This window comes from Aedes aegypti, chromosome 1 (genome assembly GCF_002204515.2).
Source record: "Aedes aegypti strain LVP_AGWG chromosome 1, AaegL5.0 Primary Assembly, whole genome shotgun sequence".
In the NCBI taxonomy this organism is placed as follows: domain Eukaryota; kingdom Metazoa; phylum Arthropoda; class Insecta; order Diptera; family Culicidae; genus Aedes; species Aedes aegypti.
In genome coordinates this window covers 203,776,290-203,797,502 of record NC_035107.1, presented here as the reverse complement: position 1 = coordinate 203,797,502, position 21,213 = coordinate 203,776,290, and the positions used below count along the sequence as shown (strand labels likewise).

Genomic DNA, 21,213 nt, shown 5'->3' with positions numbered 1-21,213 from the left:
TATATGCATTCTAAGGAGTGAATAGACCGAATATGGTTTTAGTATAACTTTTAAGCATTTTAGTATCGAATTATTTATCCGTGCAATCGAGCCCTCTGTCACCATAGGAAATGGTGTCTCCATCATGTCGATAGCCTGTAGATTATATTACTGGAGTCGGTAAATTTTTACTGGGTTTTGGAACTACCGAAAAAGTCAGTAAAATGAAAACTGTCGCCACGCGTAATTGAAAAGCAAATTTCACCATGTTTCATTTTTTATCGATATATGCTACGACTTTTATGGGCGCTGCCTTTTAGCAGTTAAGAAGAATCAATGTAAATAACAAGTATATTGCTAGGGGAACGACACTCATCAGTTTCGTTTTAATTTTCGTGGGATACACACTTAAATTATTTCACCGATCTCAGTAAAATTTTTCGCCGAGAACCCAACAGCTGAGAGCTCGGTAAATTTTAACGCCGAATCTCGATACTTATTATACCGAGATTTCGGCAATCCGAATTTTTTCCGAGATCTCGGTAAAAGTTTTACCGAGAATCGTCAAATTATTACCGAGATATCGGCTGTTGGGTTCTCGGCGAAACCGTTTAAGTGTGTATGCCCCCATTGCATTTCAGTTTCCAAGTTCAGTGTTGCGATGGATCTTCTTCGTGAACAATGATCGACGCATCTTCGCGATTCAAAATTCGCCAAAATTCATTTTTCATTTTTGGGTCACGAAGAGCATCGCAAAAAGCGAACGGATGCAACGCCGAAGAAGCAAAATGAACACACCGATAAGTGGTTCGCGAAGCCATTCCACTTGTAGGATTCATTTATCCACGCGCTTTTCATTCTCGTGATTCATTGCAAGGTTGCTTCTTCTCGTAAAGTCAAGCAAACACTCCACGCTAAGCCAGCTCCACGCAGCGCATGTGTTAAAACTAGACAGAATGAAGCAACCAATGCAGAACTGGCTGACTGAGTGAAAATGCTGTGTAGGTCGCACTCATTATGTGAGTTGCCGACTTTTATATCCTGAAAATAAAGAATAAAATTAATATGTTAATCAGTCCACAGTTCGGGAAGTCTCTCTTCTGCGCCAACTGCAGCCAGTACTTATAGCTCAGAAATACCGTAGGTACGAACAGATAAAAGGTACCAAGCCAAAAGGCAGAATAATTAATATCATTTGAGATAGGTAGACATGACAGTCCTTTCCCCTTTAGAAACTTTCTAATAACTCTTTAAAAGCCAGCTACAAGTTGCAACAACTCATTATACTCAAATTTGCTAATTCCAAGACTACAACAAAACATTCAAATCATTGGATTTTACTGCTCAACATTACATTTGACAAATTCGTCAACACTAAAGAACAATTTCGTTCATCTCCATACAGCAATCGCTTCACAAAAGAACAACTATGTTCACAATAAACGACAATTTCGTCAGCTCTGAAGAACAATTTGGTTCTACACAAATTGGCAATTTCACCACACTTTCAAAAATAGATACAATTGGCAATTTCACCACACTTTCAAAAATGATAATAATCGACAAAATCCGAAATTATCCCAAATATCTCATAAAATGAGCAAATTCGTTTCGAACCGCCCAATACGGAGCGAAAATTGCCCACTGCACTGTGACGTCACGCATCAATTTTGACAGGTACTGGTCCTGTTGTTTACAGTTTGGACTTAGTACTTTTTTCGAATCATTCTTAATTTCGTGAAAGTTTGATGCGAGGAGAGGTCAAATCCACTGCAGATACCCACGGATCGTATTATTCTATCTTCCTACCGTGGAAAATCGTCTCCATCAGCATGCTGGTGAAAGAAATGCGACGATGAAAAAATGATGTAAAAAACGACTAAGTCCGAAACGTAAACAACAGGACCAGCAGCTGTCAAATAAGTGAGGTTAGGCTCGTCATATGCAGCGCTCTATAGTCGACGTTGAATTTGACAGTTCTCTCCCTTATGTTTCTCTATCTCTCTCCTTTTCAACGAAAACATATCAAGCGTGTGCTAGAATAAGGGCGTAAGTCGCATGATCGGTTTCTCTTCATCGATCCTCTCTACCGTGAATAAAGGTGACAAGATGCGGGTTTGTGAACAATTTTTCACTTGAGGACGCTAGGCAGCGATGCAATCTTGCATCCTGGCATGAAAAAATACTGACAAACTTGCGCCTTGTCGCCTTTATTCACAGAAGAGAGTATCGATGAAGAGAAATCGAGCATGCGACTTACGCCCTTATTCTAGCACACGCTTGATATATTGCTAGCCACCGGTTTTGTGTGGAAATAAATAATTATTTATACGCGATTGCATTGCAAAACACATGACGTTGGTGTCCAGAACCACAGGAATAACAATTTCAATCAAATATTTAATATCAGCATTGTAGCCAACATGGCCAAAACACTAAAACTGCAATGATTTTGATCGTAGTCAGATCGGAGTTCAAACAGAAGCAACAATGACTCGGATTTAATACAACTGGGGAGTAAATGGCAATCATTCCTACTAAAGAAACTATATGCAAAGAAGCGAAATGTTCCAATTGGAATTCCAAGTTTACTGTCAATGTCATTCCAATCGAGCAGGAGACTTGTCAAACACTTTTTTACACAAGCCGAAAACGGCTCACACAAAAATGTTACCGCCCACGAAAATGTTGCTTCTTCTGAAGTAGCATATTTTCTGAATACACGAGTGTCGGTTGCAATTTTCATGCTTTGCTTAAATAATGCTCTACTCATTACACGGAGAACTTAGGAAATACTAATTAGGGTATGAAATATCACACGGATTGCATTTTTGATTTTTATGCATTACGCAGCATATGAAATATACGCCATCAACATAAAATTTATCCTTTGCAATGCATTTTTAAAAATTATTATTCTGTATGGATTTTGTCTATTTTTTGATACACTTGGGACTTGGCGATTTTTCATTTGCAGTTTTATTAGCAGGCTATCGCATGGAAGTAACAATGCGTGGCTACTAATTCGCGAGTTTTTTCGTATATTCGTCGGTGTTATGGCATAGAACGATATTTCTACAGTCTCCAAGTGTCTCACAAGTAAGTCGGAAAAACTAGAACTAACAAGAAGAACGAGTAACAAAAATTGGATATATTTCAGCCAACCGGATAATGAGGAAGGAAAAGACGAAACTTCCGAGGATCGACAACATTCGTGGCAGAAATGGCAGACGGAGAACAGTAGTTCTAAAAGCGCCATTGAGGATATTATGAAAGGGTAACTTCCACAACAACATTTCCTACCATCGTAACCACAATTTGCCAATTTGGTTCACTATTTCAGCGGACTCAGCCCCTACCCTACAGCTGTGCCTACAGCGTACTCCTGGCTGACAAATGGAACCTACCGGTGATTCCAGGGGAAGGTTTGCTAACGTACCGGAGACATGAGACTGTGGAGTCAGGTGTGATTTCATCAGCCGACGGAATGATTCCATCGTGGGTTCCGATACCACCAATGTCATTCGTACTGGTGTGTTCAGGTTTCCGGAATGTCGAAGTATTTCATTGTCGTTCGGTGATAGTGGAGCGCCTTATATATTGAAATAGATGTTTTTTCTATCATGTCTTTCAATTCAACTAATTTGTTTTTCATCTTCCTGCCGTTGGGCTTGAATGTAAACAAAAGAATAGTGGTAGCTAAAAAATAATGCGCAGTTATGCATTGTAATTCATAAAAATGTTTTATACTTTGAAGGCATAATGAAAAGATATTCATTCCATGGAGTGAATAGACGGAATATGGTTTTAGTATAGGTTTTAAGCATTTCAGTATTTAAATATTTAACCGTGTACATTGGTTTTCCACACATTCAGTCAATTTTTCATTCGTTATCCAAACCTGTGAAAATTCAACACATGAAACCTGTGACTCACTTTTAGCGTGGGATTCAACATTGGCAGTGCTGCGTAATAGATTTGGCATAGTTGCTAGCTGATTTATTTTGAATATGATCAGATTTCGTCTCTTTATAATTTAGACTCTTTAATTCCTACCATGGGTATGTGATATACAAGTGGAAAATGATGTATTTATCTTTTTCCTTCTGAACCTACCCACCCCCAATGAAATGCTTTTTGGTTTTTGGTTCTTGAGTTTTTCTATAAGCCGTAATATCATCAGGACACCCACCCACCCCCTCCAGCGTTATGAAATATGTGAATGAGCTCAAAGCTCAGTGACACGGAGAACTTAGGAAATACTAATTAGGGTATGAAATATCACACGGATTGCATTTTTGATTTTTATGCATTACGCAGCATATGAAATATACGCCATCAACATAAAATTTATCCTTTGCAATGCATTTTTAAAAATTATTATTCTGTATGGATTTTGTCTATTTTTTGATACACTTGGGACTTGGCGATTTTTCATTTGCAGTTTTATTAGCAGGCTATCGCATGGAAGTAACAATGCGTGGCTACTAATTCGCGAGTTTTTTCGTATATTCGTCGGTGTTATGGCATAGAACGATATTTCTACAGTCTCCAAGTGTCTCACAAGTAAGTCGGAAAAACTAGAACTAACAAGAAGAACGAGTAACAAAAATTGGATATATTTCAGCCAACCGGATAATGAGGAAGGAAAAGACGAAACTTCCGAGGATCGACAACATTCGTGGCAGAAATGGCAGACGGAGAACAGTAGTTCTAAAAGCGCCATTGAGGATATTATGAAAGGGTAACTTCCACAACAACATTTCCTACCATCGTAACCACAATTTGCCAATTTGGTTCACTATTTCAGCGGACTCAGCCCCTACCCTACAGCTGTGCCTACAGCGTACTCCTGGCTGACAAATGGAACCTACCGGTGATTCCAGGGGAAGGTTTGCTAACGTACCGGAGACATGAGACTGTGGAGTCAGGTGTGATTTCATCAGCCGACGGAATGATTCCATCGTGGGTTCCGATACCACCAATGTCATTCGTACTGGTGTGTTCAGGTTTCCGGAATGTCGAAGTATTTCATTGTCGTTCGGTGATAGTGGAGCGCCTTATATATTGAAATAGATGTTTTTTCTATCATGTCTTTCAATTCAACTAATTTGTTTTTCATCTTCCTGCCGTTGGGCTTGAATGTAAACAAAAGAATAGTGGTAGCTAAAAAATAATGCGCAGTTATGCATTGTAATTCATAAAAATGTTTTATACTTTGAAGGCATAATGAAAAGATATTCATTCCATGGAGTGAATAGACGGAATATGGTTTTAGTATAGGTTTTAAGCATTTCAGTATTTAAATATTTAACCGTGTACATTGGTTTTCCACACATTCAGTCAATTTTTCATTCGTTATCCAAACCTGTGAAAATTCAACACATGAAACCTGTGACTCACTTTTAGCGTGGGATTCAACATTGGCAGTGCTGCGTAATAGATTTGGCATAGTTGCTAGCTGATTTATTTTGAATATGATCAGATTTCGTCTCTTTATAATTTAGACTCTTTAATTCCTACCATGGGTATGTGATATACAAGTGGAAAATGATGTATTTATCTTTTTCCTTCTGAACCTACCCACCCCCAATGAAATGCTTTTTGGTTTTTGGTTCTTGAGTTTTTCTATAAGCCGTAATATCATCAGGACACCCACCCACCCCCTCCAGCGTTATGAAATATGTGAATGAGCTCAAAGCTCAGTGAAGAGTTTAAATGCAGAAAGCCGATGTGCATCTAGTAAAAATAGTAGACGGCTCAGTCTCTGAAGTGGGTCAAGCAAAAAAAAAATCCTAATTTATTTCAACCGCCTCTGCTGCTGATCTTGCAAACCCTCGGGATCAACATGAACTCACTACATATATTTAAACAATTCGGAGTGTGCTTTAGGTTTGATTGGTGCTATTTATTGTTCTTTTTATCTTGGTGCTATTTTTTATCCTTTTAAATCAAATTTAAAAAGTAATAAATTGCTTTGCTTTTAGTATTCTCCAACAGCAAACAATCGTCCGCCTCCAACAGTTCGCCACGTGTACGGAATGAAACGAAAACGAAGCAAAACAAAATAACAAATTCGACAAAATACGACATTTGTGTTTTAGGGATGTGCATCGATTTTGATCGATGTGATGAATTATCAGCGATTTTATCGGATTTTCTCGGATATGACAAATTTTGAACGATTTATTTTTCATTTTACCTATTTTGTTCAAATTTCAATTCATTTCATGTCGCACGTGGATTAATGCAGATTATGCCCGAAAATGGAGATAAACTTGAAGTGTCGTTTCCCTCGGGAAGATCCAGCCCTGCAGGACGTCTCTACAATAAAGTTGCAAGCCGCGTCTACCGCACCGTGTCCAAGCAGGTGAAATCCCTCCACAAGGAACGAGGCAACGAGGTGCGCCTACCGTTCATGTTTTGTGGGTGTATTCGTTTGGCTCACAACGCTGCTAGGCATCCCGCTGTTTGAGTGTTCAAATGCATCAGCATTTGCTGCCTGGCATGGCCCGCGTTTGGACCTGTGCTGTTTGGGTCGGCCCGCGTGAGAGATGATGCTGTTTGGGCTAGTGATCCTTTAGGGTTCATTCACAAATTTCATAACGCTGTAGGGGGTCGGTGGGTGTTCTAAAAATGTTACAGCTCAAACAAAATTCGAGAAATATTCTTACAAAATGCGTTGCGGAGGGGTGGGTAGGTGTCAAAAACGGTTATTTTCAGCGTTATGAAATTTGTGAATGAACCCTTATAGAGAGATAAGCGGAAGTAAAATGGAATGATTTGGCAACAGACCAGCAGTGCTGATTTTGCCCGGTGTCGAGAATAATATTGTAACACGGACATTACTTCCTCATTTCTAAAACGTGTATTTTGTTTCGATATAGGGTAACGCATATAACTTGGACATGCATATAATTTGGACAGGCTAGCCATTCTATGCTCATTTCCAATGAGATGGTGAGGAATACATGTACGGGAAATCATGTATATTGCATTATTAATACACTGACATTATTAAATACTGACGACCATTTTTAAAACAATTACAACCCGCATAGAAATTTACCATTATCGAAACAGATCCAACAGTAATGCTGACGCTCAGGGTACAGTTACCGTAATAAATACGGTACTTATACGGTTCATTAGCCATGGTAAAACAATAACCTAATTTCACAAAATAACGTAATCATTCTGAATAATATTCACCTGCTATTTTTTATGGTGCATATATTTGCAAACCATAAACAAAAATACACTAACCATAATGATTACTGTTTCCATGTGGATTACCAGAGCAACTGTCATTCGTGTTTTCGTGTCGTGGCTAGTTGGTTTTTTTGCTGAAGTTTTTTCATCGAGCAGCAGCGGCTACAATCCACATCAATATTTTCATAAACGCAAGAAGTTTTTCTAGACTGAATCCTGAGTTGTGTAGTGAATAGTTATTATTTTATCTTCTCGACAGGAACACGGAGGATAAGTGCGAGAATGCCGCAAAACAGTGAAATGGACGCTGTAAGGAAAACCCTTTGGCTGCAGCAGTAATTCGAGGTAAGTTTGTGCGTTAACTACTTTGATGATTGGTTTGTTAAAACAAATTATCCTTTTTTATTATTACAGCATGACTTGGAGCTGTGAATCAACCAACAGAAATGTATTCGCTGCTCAAAACCTTCGTTCCAAAACCTGCATGCAGATTCGCAGGAGGAGTCGTCGAAAGGATATCTGGGGTTAAAACTTACCCATGTCGGTGTGATAAATAAAAATAGCCTAGCTGTGAACATAAATTATGCTGTACAAAATGTGATGTGATAGAAATAAAACAAAAAAATAATTCAAATTTTGATTGATTCATTGTAAATAAAAATCTCGACCCTTCAAATATAAAGCGAACATATCACGTACAGTTCGCGAAGCCAGTCAAACAATATTCGAACCGTACGTGGTATGCTTTAGTCAAAAAAATAATAAACCATACGTATTATGTTTTCGGTAATGTAAACTGACTGAAAACGTATGAGAAATATCGCATTTTCGAACGGTAAACATTCTTAACAACCCGTTACTGGTATGGTACCTAGTCGAAAAACTTTAATCGCTAAGGTCGAAACATTATCCCATTACTGTACGATTATGGTTGACCAAACCATATTGATTATGGTTCCTTATGGAATATAAACCGTTTCTAGTGTGGTTGAGCTGTAGTTCGCATTTATGCGGGAAATTAGCTTCAAAACTATCAAAATTGTAAATTTTATCAATAGAACATCTGTGAAACCTACGAATGCAAGAGGACGTGCATTTCAAGAACATACATTAAATGCAATAAGAGCATCTTTAACGGGGGCGACTATTTGGGTGATTAAAATGATCACCCCCAGAGTTGTCATTTTAGTTTAGTCACTCATTCTCACACCGGTGGCTACCATATTTAGTAACTCGTTTCCGTAACGGTCGTTGCTTTTTGGGTACATGCAAACAAATTTTGTTGTATAATCTACCGAATCCATGGTAAAATTAAGAACTGCACCAAGGATTTTCAACCGACTACAAAAATTTGTTAAGTTTACTATAATCTGGTGAAAATCACTGAGCAGTGTAGTAAATATGACCACAGAGAACAGACGTTCATCTTTTCTCGTCAGCGTGTGTAAAGCATTGTACTGGTCATTTCAAAGTATGTCGTTATGCTCCTGTTACGCGGCGCTGTCGTCAAATTGAGAACGCTACAAATTTTCCGCTTTTTACACTTTGGCGCTAGTGTCGACTGTCGATAACAAAAATTGCCACTTGTCACTAGCGTTGATTTGTGTGCTAATGCATTTTGATGTTCACTAGTGACATTGTGTTGTCGAAACGAGTTTGTATGTCGGGCTGTCTGCGTTGGCGGCGCTGATGTTTGATTCGAACCTCTATACACGGTTCAGATGAAATTCTGTTCGAGCCTCCATGTCTGTTCTCTGTGATATGACTATGTCCATAGTAGCCTCGACTACAAAGCATTGTATTTCAATCCGTGGCACCCACCGTACAACACAGTACGGTGAAAAGTACAATGCCAAACTTGTCAAATCTAGAATGTTTCTAGTCATAAATACTACAACTCTGGTTAAATCAACAGAAGAAATTTTCTTGTGTAGTGATGTTGACTATGTTTTGGTACAGTTAAAAGATTAATGTAGTCGGTTGAAAATCGTTGATGCAGTTCTTAATTTTACCATGGATTCAGTAGTTTCTACAATAAAATTCATTTCAGTGTATGAGTTGTGAAAATAATGATGATCATTTCAGGTTGGGAATTTTTGTAACTCTGCTTGAATATCTATTATTGTGTATTTCTTTCACTACTGGACTGCGAAGTGTGGCTCCATGAATGCGAATAAAAGTGCGAGATTGCATTGAATCATGTTGGTGTCTTCAACCCCGCTGAAGACACCGACTCGATTTGATGCAATCGCGCACTTTTATTAGCGTTCCCGCACTTGTAAAAACTTCTGCGATTGTCCAGTAGTGAAAGAAATGCGGAATATATTCTGGTGCGGAATTATTAGAATTCCATCGGAAATTGTTGAGATTGTTTATATATCCGACTGGATGCTAATTTGATTGGAACCCTTGCCAATTCTACCGGAATCCTTGTAAATTCTACAAGAAATATTGCAAATTTGACCGTAATTATTGTGAATCCGACTGGAATCCCTGGGATTCCGACTGGAATCCTTGGGATTCCGACTGGAATCCTTGGGATTCCGACTGAAATCCTTGGGATTCCGACCAGAATCCTTGGGATTCCAACCGGAATCCTTGGGATTCCAACTGGAATTCTAGTCAGAATCCCGAGGACTCTAGTCAGAATCCCAAGGATTCCAGCTGGAATCCCCAAGATCCCAGCCGAAATCCCGAAGATTCCAGACGATATCCCAAGGATTCCAGCAGGAATCCCGAGGATTCCAGTTGTAATTCGGAGAATTCCAGTCGGAACTCGGAGGATTCCAGTCGGAATTCGGAGGATTCTAGTCGGAATTCGGAGTATTCCAGTCGGAATTCAGAGGATTCCAGTCGGAATTCGGAGGATTCCAGTCGGTATTCTTATCAAAATCTCTTTCCAATTCCAGTCAAAATCCCGAGGATTCCAGCCGAAATCCCGAGGATTCCTGTCGGAATTCAAAGGATTTATGTCTGTATTCCAAGGATTACAGTTGGAATTCGGAGGATGCCAGTCGGAATCCTAAGGATTCTAGTCGGAATTCCAAGGATTCCAGTCAGTATTCTTATCAAAATCTCTTTCCAATTCCAGTCGGAATCCCAAGGATTCCAGTCGGAATCCCAAGGATTCCAGTCGGGATCCCAAAGATTCCGGTTGGAATCCCAAAATCCCATAACTCTCCGAAATCGATACGAGGATTCTTACGAGGATTTTCGAATGTTTCATAAACTGCTATCGGATTTCCAATAATTACATCAAATTTCTAGTATTCTAATCAAAATCTTGAAGTTTTACCCGAATTCCCGAAATTTTGAAATTTCTACTTCAGGCGCATCAAGCATCAGATTTCCAAAACTCCATAATTTCATATCCCACACCGAATGCTTGAATTCAAATCGAATAGCAGCGCAACTATCGCGCTGCTAAATTTGCTCACCCGATGCTTTCCGAAAGCAGCGCTGTCATTTTGCTACCCCGGTTAGCAGCGCCCGGTACGGATCAGCGTAATGATACTGCGCTATGTAATTTAGTTTAGTCGCGCACCGTTACGGTTGCTCTAATAGAGCTCAGAATTGGCATTCATAAATGTAGGGATTGAGAGGGGTACTAGAGAAGATAAAAACTAAGCTGAAGGGCATATAGTTTGAGTAACAAGGAAAACCTAAGCAAACGGGAAGAGACGAATGACACGTCAGTCTTGTAAAGTGTTTCGAGCGATGAAGTTGCGCTAGAATTGCTCCTGCTGTAATTCGGCTGATTGAGTCACTAACTTTGTATTTGCCGGTTCCTTCCTCCGGACACTACAATGGCACAGTTGGTAAGTGTATTGTGCGCTCCCAAACATTTGAAGCCTCGGCCTGGAACGGAAGACAGAACGACTTGAGTCGATGCTGATTGCTGTTTATTTTTTTTGATCAGGGTGAGTCGTCATATTTTCGGCACTGAACGGAAGACATGTGTTAATTGTTGATTTTATGCTAGATTGCTGTGATGGATTAAAGTATCTTAAAATATGTTTTGTTGCTTGAGTGAATTTAAATGTTTGATAAGATGTTACTTTATTTTATGTTTATGAACGACACATCGTAATGAAAATAACTAACTTGGAACACAATCAGAAAACAGTATTGTGCAAGCGACAGTGAAATACGTCAAGGCAATGTATGAATTCTCCTGAGAGGGTAAAGTAATTCCCCCGAGAGGGTAAAGTAACACCCCCGAGAGGGTAAAGTAATTCCCCCGAGAGGGTAAAGTAATTCCCCCGAGAGGGTAAAGTAACACCCCAGAGAGGGTAAAGTAATTCCCCCGAGAGGGTAAAGTAATTCCCCCGAGAGGGTAAAGCAATTCCCCCGAGAGGGTAAAGTAATTCCCCCGAGAGGGTAAAGTAACACCCCCGAGAGGGTAAAGTAATTCCCCCGAGAGGGTAAAGTAATTCCCCCGAGAGGGTAAAGCAATTCCCCCGAGAGGGTAAAACAATTCCCCCGAGAGGGTAAATCTATGAGGAGTGACGAATATGGAATGAGGAGCAAGAAATGAGAAATGAGGAGTGAGGAATGAGAAGAGAGGAATAAGATGTGAGAAGTGAGGAAATACTAGTGAAGAATGAGGACTGAGAGATGAGAAATAAGGAATGAGTAATGAGAAGTGAGGAGTGAAGAACGAGGAATGAAGAGTGAAAAATGAGGAGTAGGAAATGAGGAATGAGAAATGAGAAATGACAGTGAAGAATGAGGATTGAGGAATATGGAATAAGGAGTGAGGGATCAGAGGTAAGAAATGAGGAGTGAGGAACGAGGAGTGAGAAATGAAGGATGAGGAATGATAAATTAGGAGTTAGGGATGAGGAAAAAAGAGTGAAGAATGAGGAATGAGGAGTAAGAAATGAGGAATGAGAGATGAGGAATGAAGAGAGAAGAATGAGGAATGTGGAGTGAGGACTGAGGTGTAAGTAATGAGAAATGAGGAGTGAGGTATGAGGAATGAGGAGTGAGGATTGAAGAGTGAGAAGAGAGGAATGAGAAATGAGGAGTGATAAGTGAGGAGTGAGAATTGAGGAATAAGGAGTGAAGAAGAAGGAATGAATGAGAAATGAGGAATGAAATATTTTTCATTCTCTCATTACTTGTAATGAGGAATGAGGAGTGCGGTATGAAGAGTGAGAAGTGAAGAAATAAGAGTGATGAATAAGGAATGATGAGTAAGGAATGGAGAATGAGAAATGAGGAGTGAGAAGTGAGGAATGAGAAATAAGAAGTGCGGAGTGAGAATTGAGGAGTGAGGAGTGAAGAATGAAGAATGAATGAGGAATAAGAAATGAAAGATGATGAATGAAAAGTGAGGAATGAGCAATAAGGAGTAAGAAACGAGGAATAAGAGATGAGGAATGAGGTGTGATGAATCAGAAGTAAGAAATGAGGTGAGGTGTGAAGGATGAGGAGTGAGGAATGAGGAGCGAGAGTGAGCAGTGAAGAACGAGGAATGAAGAGTGAGAAGTTAGAAATAAAATATGAGGAGTTAGGAATGAGGAATGAGGAGTGAAGAAGGAAGAATGAGGAATGGGAGATGAGGAGTGAGGAATGAGGAGTGAGAAATGTGGAATGATAAATGAGAAGTTAGCAATGAGGAAGGAGGAGTGAAGAATGAGGAATGAGGTGTTAGAAATGAGCAATGAGAGATGAGGAATGAAGAGTGAGTAATGAGGAATGAGAAATGAGGATTGAGGAATGAGGTTAAGTAATTCTAATGCAGAGTGAGGAATGAGGAATGAGAAGTTCGAATTGAAGAGTGAGAAGGGAGGAGTGAGGATTGATGAGTAAGGAATAAGGAATGAGAAATGAGGAGTGAGAAGTGGGGAGTGAGAAATGAGAAGTAAGGAGTGAGGAAAGAGGAGTGAAGAAGAAGGAATGAATGAGAAATGAGGAATGAAACATTTTTCATTCTCTCATTACTTACTACTAATGAGGAATGAGGAGTGAGGTATGAAGAGTGATAAGAGAGGAATAAGGAATGAAGAGTGAGGAATAAGGAATGATGAGTAAGGAATGACAAATGAGAAATGAGGAGTGAAGTGAGGAAGGAGAAATGGGAAGTGAGGAGTAAGAATTGAGGAAAGAGGAGTGAAGAATGAGAAATGAGAAATGAGAGATGATGAATGAAAAGTGAGGAATTAAGAGTGAAGAGTTAGCAATGAGGAGTAAGAAATGAGCAACAAGAAGTGAGGGTGAATAACGTGGAGTGAGGAGTGTAGAACGAGTAGTGAGGAGTGAAGAACGAGGAAAGAGGAGAAAGAAACAAGGAATGATTAAAGAAGAATGAGAAGTGAAGAGTGAAGAACGAGGAGTGAGAGATGAAGAGTGAGATGTGAGGAATGATGAGTAAAGCATGAGGAATGAGGAATAGAATGAGTCTGTAGATTGAGGAGTTAGGAATGGGGAGTGAAAAATGAGGAGTGAGGAATGAGCAGTAAGGAGTATGTTATAAGGAATGAGGAATGAGGAGTGAGGAGTAAGTAATAACGAATGGAGAAGGAAGTGAAGAAAGAGGAATTAGGTATGAAGAGTGAGAGGTGAGAAATGAGGAGCGAGAAGTGAGGAATGAAGAGTGAAAAATGAGGAATGAGGAGTGATAAGTGAGGAATAAGAAATGAAGAGTAAGGAATAAGGAATGATGAGTAAGGAATGACGAATGAAAAATGAGGAGTGAGAAGTGAGGAAGGAGAAATGGGATGTGAGGAGTAAGAAATGAGCAACGAGGAGTGAGGAGTGAAAAACGAGTAGTGGGGAGTGAAGAACGAGGAAAGAGGAGTGAAGAACGAGGAAAGAGGAGTACGAAATAAGAAATGATTAAAGAAGAATGAGAAGTGAAGAGTGAAGAACGAGGAGTGAGGGTTGAAAAGTGAGATGTGAGGAATGAGGAGTAAAGCATGAGAAATTAGGAATAGAATGAGTTTGTAGATTGAGGAGTTAGGAATGGGGAATGAAAAATGAGGAATGAGGAGTAAGGAGTATGTTATAAGGAATGAGGAAGGAGGAGTAAGTAATAACGAATAAGGAAGGAATTGAAGAAAGAGAAATGAGGTATGAAGAGTGAGAGGTGAGAAATAAGGAGTGAGAAGTGAGGAATGAAGAGTGGAGATTGAGGAATGAGGAGTAATAAATGAGGAATGATAGATGAGGGATGAGGAGTGAGGAATGAGGAATGAGAAGTGAGGAGTGAGAAATTAGAAATGAAGTGTGAGGAATGAGGAATAAGGAAAAAATAATTAGGAGTGAGAAGCGAGTAATGAGTAATGAGGAATGAGGAATGATGATGATGATGTTAAAACAAAATGTTCTAACATTTTTGGAAAATATGTATGTTATCTTTAGCAAAAAAGAACACAACTAAAGCAAGAGATGAATGAAAGTTAATATTAATTTATTTTTCCATTGAAAAATAATAGAAGAAACGATCTTATTATTATAAGAGTAGATCAGGAGGAGAATGTAGGGATTGAGAGGGGTACTAGAGAAGATAAAAACTAAGCAGAAGGGCATATAGTTTGAGTAACAAGGAAAACCTAAGCAAACGGGAAGAGACGAATGACACGTCAGTCTTGTAAAGTGTTTCGAGCGATGAAGTTGCGCTAGAATTGCTCCTGCTGTAATTCGGCTGATTGAGCCACTAACTTTGTATTTGCCGGTTCCTTCCTCCGGACACTACAATAAAAAGTTTAAAATTGGCAATATGATAAAATATGTCTAAAATTTAAGCTAAGTTCATTTAAAATATTAACATGAGTACATAGAGCATAAATAAGGTGATGTCCAAAATAGATTATGGTTTTTGTTCTGTTGATATAATTTGGCCATCTGATGAAATACACTGGAATGTCGCAAGCATGCATACTTGCAGGCGTTTTACCGTGGATCTGATGATATTTGCTTGCATTAAATGAAATTATTGATTATCACTAATATACACATCCAATAAGCGAAGAAAATGCATAAGTCACATGTAAACTCCCAAAGCTTAATAAAACAATCGTCTTTTTAAGACACCATTGTATGGATATTGAGATAACGCCCCTGTCCAAATTATATTCACATAAGGGTGTCCAAATTGAATATTTGGTGTCCGAAATGTATAACAGACAGGCCTCCAAAAAACGCTATTTTGGAAGCTAATACTACAGTTTGTAAGCTTTTTTACCAGAAACTCAAAATACAATGAGACATTTAGCATATAAGCATCATTACGTAATAAAATATTAGTAACTACTGCAGTTATTCGATCGCCGTTTCCAGACATAGCCTTAGCCTGTCCAAAATACATAATTTACCCTAGATCTTTGAGCTACATATCCAAACTAATAAAAAGGCGAAAAAATAAACAACTAAAAATCGCATTGACAAAAATTTAAAAAAGAAAAATATTTCATTATTTTGCTTCATGCCAAATTACTTTAACTGAAATAATTTCAAGCGGATTACTTTACTCCTCAAGAAAAGTTCAAAACAAATATAACGCATGTTCGTTTGGCTCACACTTTGACAGCTCTCGCTGCTCGATTGGCTCACACTTTGATAGAAATGTCAGCGTCCGCGAATCTCTCTTATAAAGGATTACTACACTAAACTAACGATTCAAATAAAATTAAATGAAAAAACAAACAAATTTAAATTAATCACAACACAGTGGTGGATCATGCTGCCAACTAATGCATCAACAATTTAAACCAAAACAAAACACAACGTACGGTGACATAACACACCACGTTAAAACAACTCAAATGTAGGTTAGTTAGACACGGAAAATAAAGTAGGTGTAAAATACGCTCCACATACAATTTACACAAAATCCGATAATGGATCATTAAAATAACCAAAACGGCCGCTATGGAAAGCATAGATTGCGCCACCGTAGTCTTGTGTGTTTGACAGAACAGCAATGCTGTCACAATGTTAAATCTCATATACAGTGGCGCCTTTGTTTTGATGCGGTGAGCACTTGCAAAAACTACCTTCAATGATCCATTGTAACCACAGGTTACACACTTTCAGCTTCAAAATTTGCTTCTTCTCCTTGGAAGCATGGTGATGACTGTCGTTCGACACGAGGTCCAACCGCAATTCAGTTCACTGCATCCCATGTTGATCACAAACAATTTAAAAGCTTTGAACATGGAAATCGATAGCATATATAGCTCATCGATTTCATCATAACAAACTCATTGCGCAATGCGCATATCATTGAATCGACCAACTTGAACATGATGATTATGACACAAGATAACCATAAGCAAAACACACTGATTCCGTATTGGTTTGATGATCTATGCGTCCTTAGGTTGACACATACGAATCTGAAGAGAAGGCTTCGGAAACTTATGTGGAAAATATATGGAACCCCTGTTGTCGGTTGATGAATCAATCCATGAAGCAAAACAAAAGAATTTAATGTGTAACCTTGTGTGTAACACACACGAAGTTTGCAAATTAGTCAGCGGGTTTTCGTCTCAGGACGTAAGATTGCTGCCAAGCGCTCTGTATTGAAAAAAATCAATCAAACTTGCATCTTGTCATCTTTATTCACATATTTCATAACGCTGAAAATACACATGTTTGACACCCACTCACCCCTTGTAACGCTTTTTATATGACCGTTCTATAATTTTTGTATGAGGCGTAACAACAGGAAGACACCCACCCACCCCTTTTAGCGTTATGAAATTTGTGAATGGGCCCGAGGATCGATGAAGAGAAATCGATCATGTCAGTTAAGCCCTTATGAAGGCACAGTGTTGATTTGATTCAAGGTGAATGATTTGGTTCAGTGCAGTATGAGCACTTCATCAAGCTTTATTCTGAAAGCTCAAGCTCACTCTCGACACGAACAAGTGGAATCGCGCCAAATTCGCAGCCAGTGATGCCACATGCACAGATTTATCTGTAATCACACAGATTTTTTCTTGTTATAGGCCTATTCAAATGACGTCTCAAATCAGCTGATCGGGAAGCACTTTGACATTTCTTCTATGAGAATGACAGGCCCGTGTTAGCACCGGTCCTCCACCGATGTAAATAAATGCATAGACGGATCTGTCACATGAAAAGGCCTATTGTCTACAGATATCTGTAACACTGAGGCAAAAATCTCGCATGATTTTCATAAGATCACACTAATGAACGCGTTTTTGATTATTTTTTTGTTGGTTCATAAGACACTTGTGTATTTCATTCGACGAGATTGAGATTCATAAGACAAGTGTAATTTTTTCATAACAATCAATTGTCAATGTCATAAGAACGCTTATGAATCCCATTGCTCATCATTGCGAAGAACCACGTGAGGCAAATTTTCTCATTTCACTATCAGAAATTCAATATGGCTTCCGAAATGGACGTGTTTGCTGATTTGTCGCTGGCTGACTCCGTTTCTAATGGTAAATATTTTCTATTTATCATCAATTCCGCTGTAACTAACACTTTCTTTCGAACAAATTAAGGAATTGGATTCAAACAATAAGATTTGTGAATGAAAATTCAAAACAATTTGTATGACGCGTAAGACATCACAAACTCCCCCTCATCCATTAATCCGCCCCTAAAGCTGCAACAGTTCAGGCGTTCTTCACAACTTTTCTCAATAATGTTTCGCTGTTATGATATACTTCTTTGCGTTCAAAATAGATTAGCCAACTAGAGAAAATCGAATTTTCATCCATTTTGTCGTATCGCAAATCGATTCTAATGCTTACAGTAAAGTGCTTTGATCGAATTGCGGCGTGACAAAATGGATGAAAATTTGATTTTCCCAAGTTGGTTAACCTACTTTTCAACGCGGATTAGTATTATTCATTCATTGAAATTTATAATCTAAAGCTCAAATTACACAAGACAGTCTTATGGAACCAAGAATGATTCAGAACGTAATTCATAAGACTATCTATGGATTTTGTTATCAAGTCAATGATGGTTCATAAGATCATCTTACGAAATTCCTTCGAGGTGTATTATGGAAACAACATCTGCCGAAAACCATACGATGGTCTTATGAATTTCAAAGATTTTTCTTGTGTCGTAATTCCATAAGCAAATCTTATGACAGTCTTACGTTTGCTTTCCTCACAGATCACAGAATTTTGGGATAAAAAAGATTTTAGGATATTTCACAAGTTTATGACACGGTTTTGGAAGATATTAATCATAAATGCCAGTACTCTGTTTAGTTTTTCTCAAAAACTTAAGCATTTTAATATTTTAGAAACTATTAGTACTTTTAACTTACTTTTAAAATAATTAGTTCAAATTAAAAATTGATGACAAGCCAAAAACAGTCAAAATACGCTTGTCTAAATTCTTTCTGATCTAAAAAATAAAATTTTTGCATATTTTTGCGACCCAGATTGTTGGAGGTTGATTTAAGATGAAAAAGATTTTTTCAACCGAAAACACAGATGAGAGTCGGAAAAAATGTGGCAACACTGTTCGCAGCTTGAATTCAAATCCACTTGGTTCGGACAACAGTTGGTTCAGTCGGTGCAGCAGCAGTTTCGTGAAAAAAAATGAGCTCCTCCGAATCGCGTACGTATTCAATCATAATATGAAAATATATTATCTTTTCCAGCAGAAATCATTATCGGTACTCTTAATTCATTCCCAAACAAAACAGATTCCTCCATTTCCGGGACGGCCACCCCATCGGCAGTTAGTTACTCGAATCTGCTCACCTCGGAGTATGAGCACAATTTGGCCCAACGGATGCTATCGGAACTCCTCCACACAGGTGAAGAAACTGTTGAGAAACCCATCCTGACTTTTGAGGACATTTGCGAGCGCGTGTCAGTCCTCACCGAAATGGGCATGCGGCTCGACGATTTGATCGAACCGGGAATGGAGTGCTATAAGCTGCTGAATGATACCGCCCCGGAGACCGAAACCCCGGACGAGCCTATGCCGATGAAAGCAACGGCCTCCGCTTCGGATCAGGTCGTTCCGGTTGTGCCAACTTCCAGTACGTTGAAGCGTAGGAAGTCGTTTGACGATTCCGGATTGAGAAATACACCGCCAAAGCAGCGTCGAAAGAATCCGCCCTCTTCTTTGTTGGCTCGCCGGCAGCATGGCAGGGTTCGACGCACACTTTCGGCACCCTCCCTATAGTTTGATGTGAGCTTGGTGAGCGCACGTTGATTTTTTTTAATAATGTTATTACTTTTCATTTTAACGATTTACGTGAAATGTTTTGATACATGACTATGACTTTTACTATGTAACATTACTTTTTATGATTTTTACTATGTAACATTACTTTTAAGCACATTCGTAACGTTGTATACATGTAGAGAACTAGGTACATCACACCTAGCAGTATACATTTCGTGATTTGCGTTGATGGATGCTCTACGAGGAACAAAGGATGAGCCGTAGCTTCTGTTGCTTCCTTCATTTGTACGCCCCCTACAGTTGAGGCTACTATTTTTTTTATAAATGTAACTATATGACTTTTACTATAAAACCTTATTTTTAAGCACAATGTAGAGAAATACATAACACTCAGCAGTATAAATTTGTCTTTTTCATTCATAGACGCTACTACATAGTTTCCCAAACTGGGTCACGACCCCCTGGGGGAATTTTAACCACAGACCGTAACAGCTAGAGCAAGATGAAAATAATTTAAGTGTTACGTCTGTTTGCCAATGTCTGTCTTATGCCAATGGATCATTGAAGGTAGTTTTTGCCAGTGTTCACCGCATCAAAACAAAGGCGCCACGGTATATGGGATTTAACATTGTGACAGCATTGCTGTTCTGTCAAACACACAAGGCTACGGTGGCGCTATCTATGCTTTCCATAGCGGTCGTTTTGGTTGTTTTAATGATCCATTTTAAAATGTTGGTTCCCCTATGCCTAAACAATTTTTATTATGGTAAATAGCATTATCCCAAAGTTTGAAGTGATTCAAGTGATTCGTTGAGCTGTTTGGGCACGTCAGGAGTTAATCATCAATGTTAACTTCATTTTCCCGATCAGCCTAGATAGCCGCGTAGTGTCGGTAGTGGTTTTTTTTCCATTGGCTAAGAATTAACACTACGGACTGCCTGTTCCGGTGGTAAAAGTCCACCTCACAGGTGACCCCTAATTCATACGGCTTTAAGTTTACCCTGCATAAGAATGAATGGTTAGGGGGGTCTAAATGAAACCTAACCGAAAACAGAGCCTGTGGAGTTTTAGGGCGCCTTCCACAGTGTTGTGCCCTTCCTGTGCTACCCGGAGCAATGCTGCTGGTCTTTTTCGTGCTGAGATTACAGAAAGCTTAATCCTGCCTAGTTTGGGTAATGGCTACGGATAAGATAGCTTAAATCAATCTTCAGCATAAAATATCAGCAACGATTAATGTTTGTAGACTCATGCAAAATGGTACTGTTAAAGTGGCGCAAGTTCATAAACCTTTATTTTGTAAGGAGTACTTTTATTTAGGTAACCTTGTGGACCCAGTTTTTGCTACTTTCAGAAACATGAAATGGCAAACTCGCGTGCCAGGCCTGTAGCACTATCGTTGCTACACTAATTTCTGAGTTCACAACCAGAGATGTATGTGCTGTCACTATTGATATTTCTGTTGGTGACCTCGATAGGAAATACGTCTTTCTTTTTGTGGTGTATGATTAACCATCCCCAACGGATGATTTCAAACGAGTTGTCGTACACTGCCTATGAAAAGGCCTTCTGCTGATTGTGGGCAGTGATGCTAATACTCATCACATCATCTGGAACAGCTAAGAAAGCGATTTGAGAAGCTTTAGTCTGATGGAATGCTTGTGTAATTCAAATCTTGGATAACTTATTATAGAAATTCTCCCAACCTTCATGGTATCTGCTAGAGAAGAAGTGTTAGACATAATGCTCTGCTCGAACAGAATCAGTCACGAGTTGACGAATTGGCATGTATCAGATGATGAATGATTATCTGATCATCGCTACATCTTCTATGGACATATGAATGTAACTGCGCAAACTTTGCATTTGTTATACTCCACA

The 21,213-nt window shown here is 39.0% G+C and overlaps 1 protein-coding gene and 1 long non-coding RNA gene across 2 annotated transcripts; both read left to right on the top strand.

Moving 5' to 3' along the window:
- The first annotated feature begins 7,450 nt into the window (after nt 1-7,450).
- LOC5565254 lies at nt 7,451-7,825 on the top strand. The gene is made up of 2 exons (XR_002503218.1): nt 7,451-7,536; nt 7,606-7,825. It is a non-coding gene; the product is annotated as an uncharacterized LOC5565254 (long non-coding RNA).
- Nucleotides 7,826-18,660: 10,835 nt separating this feature from the next.
- LOC5578985 lies at nt 18,661-19,737 on the top strand. Its single transcript, XM_001664114.2, has 2 exons — nt 18,661-18,756; nt 18,845-19,737. Exons 1-2 carry the CDS (start codon nt 18,738-18,740, stop codon nt 19,330-19,332), a joined length of 507 nt encoding a protein of 168 aa, XP_001664164.1. The 5' UTR covers nt 18,661-18,737; the 3' UTR covers nt 19,333-19,737.
- Nucleotides 19,738-21,213: the final 1,476 nt, after the last annotated feature.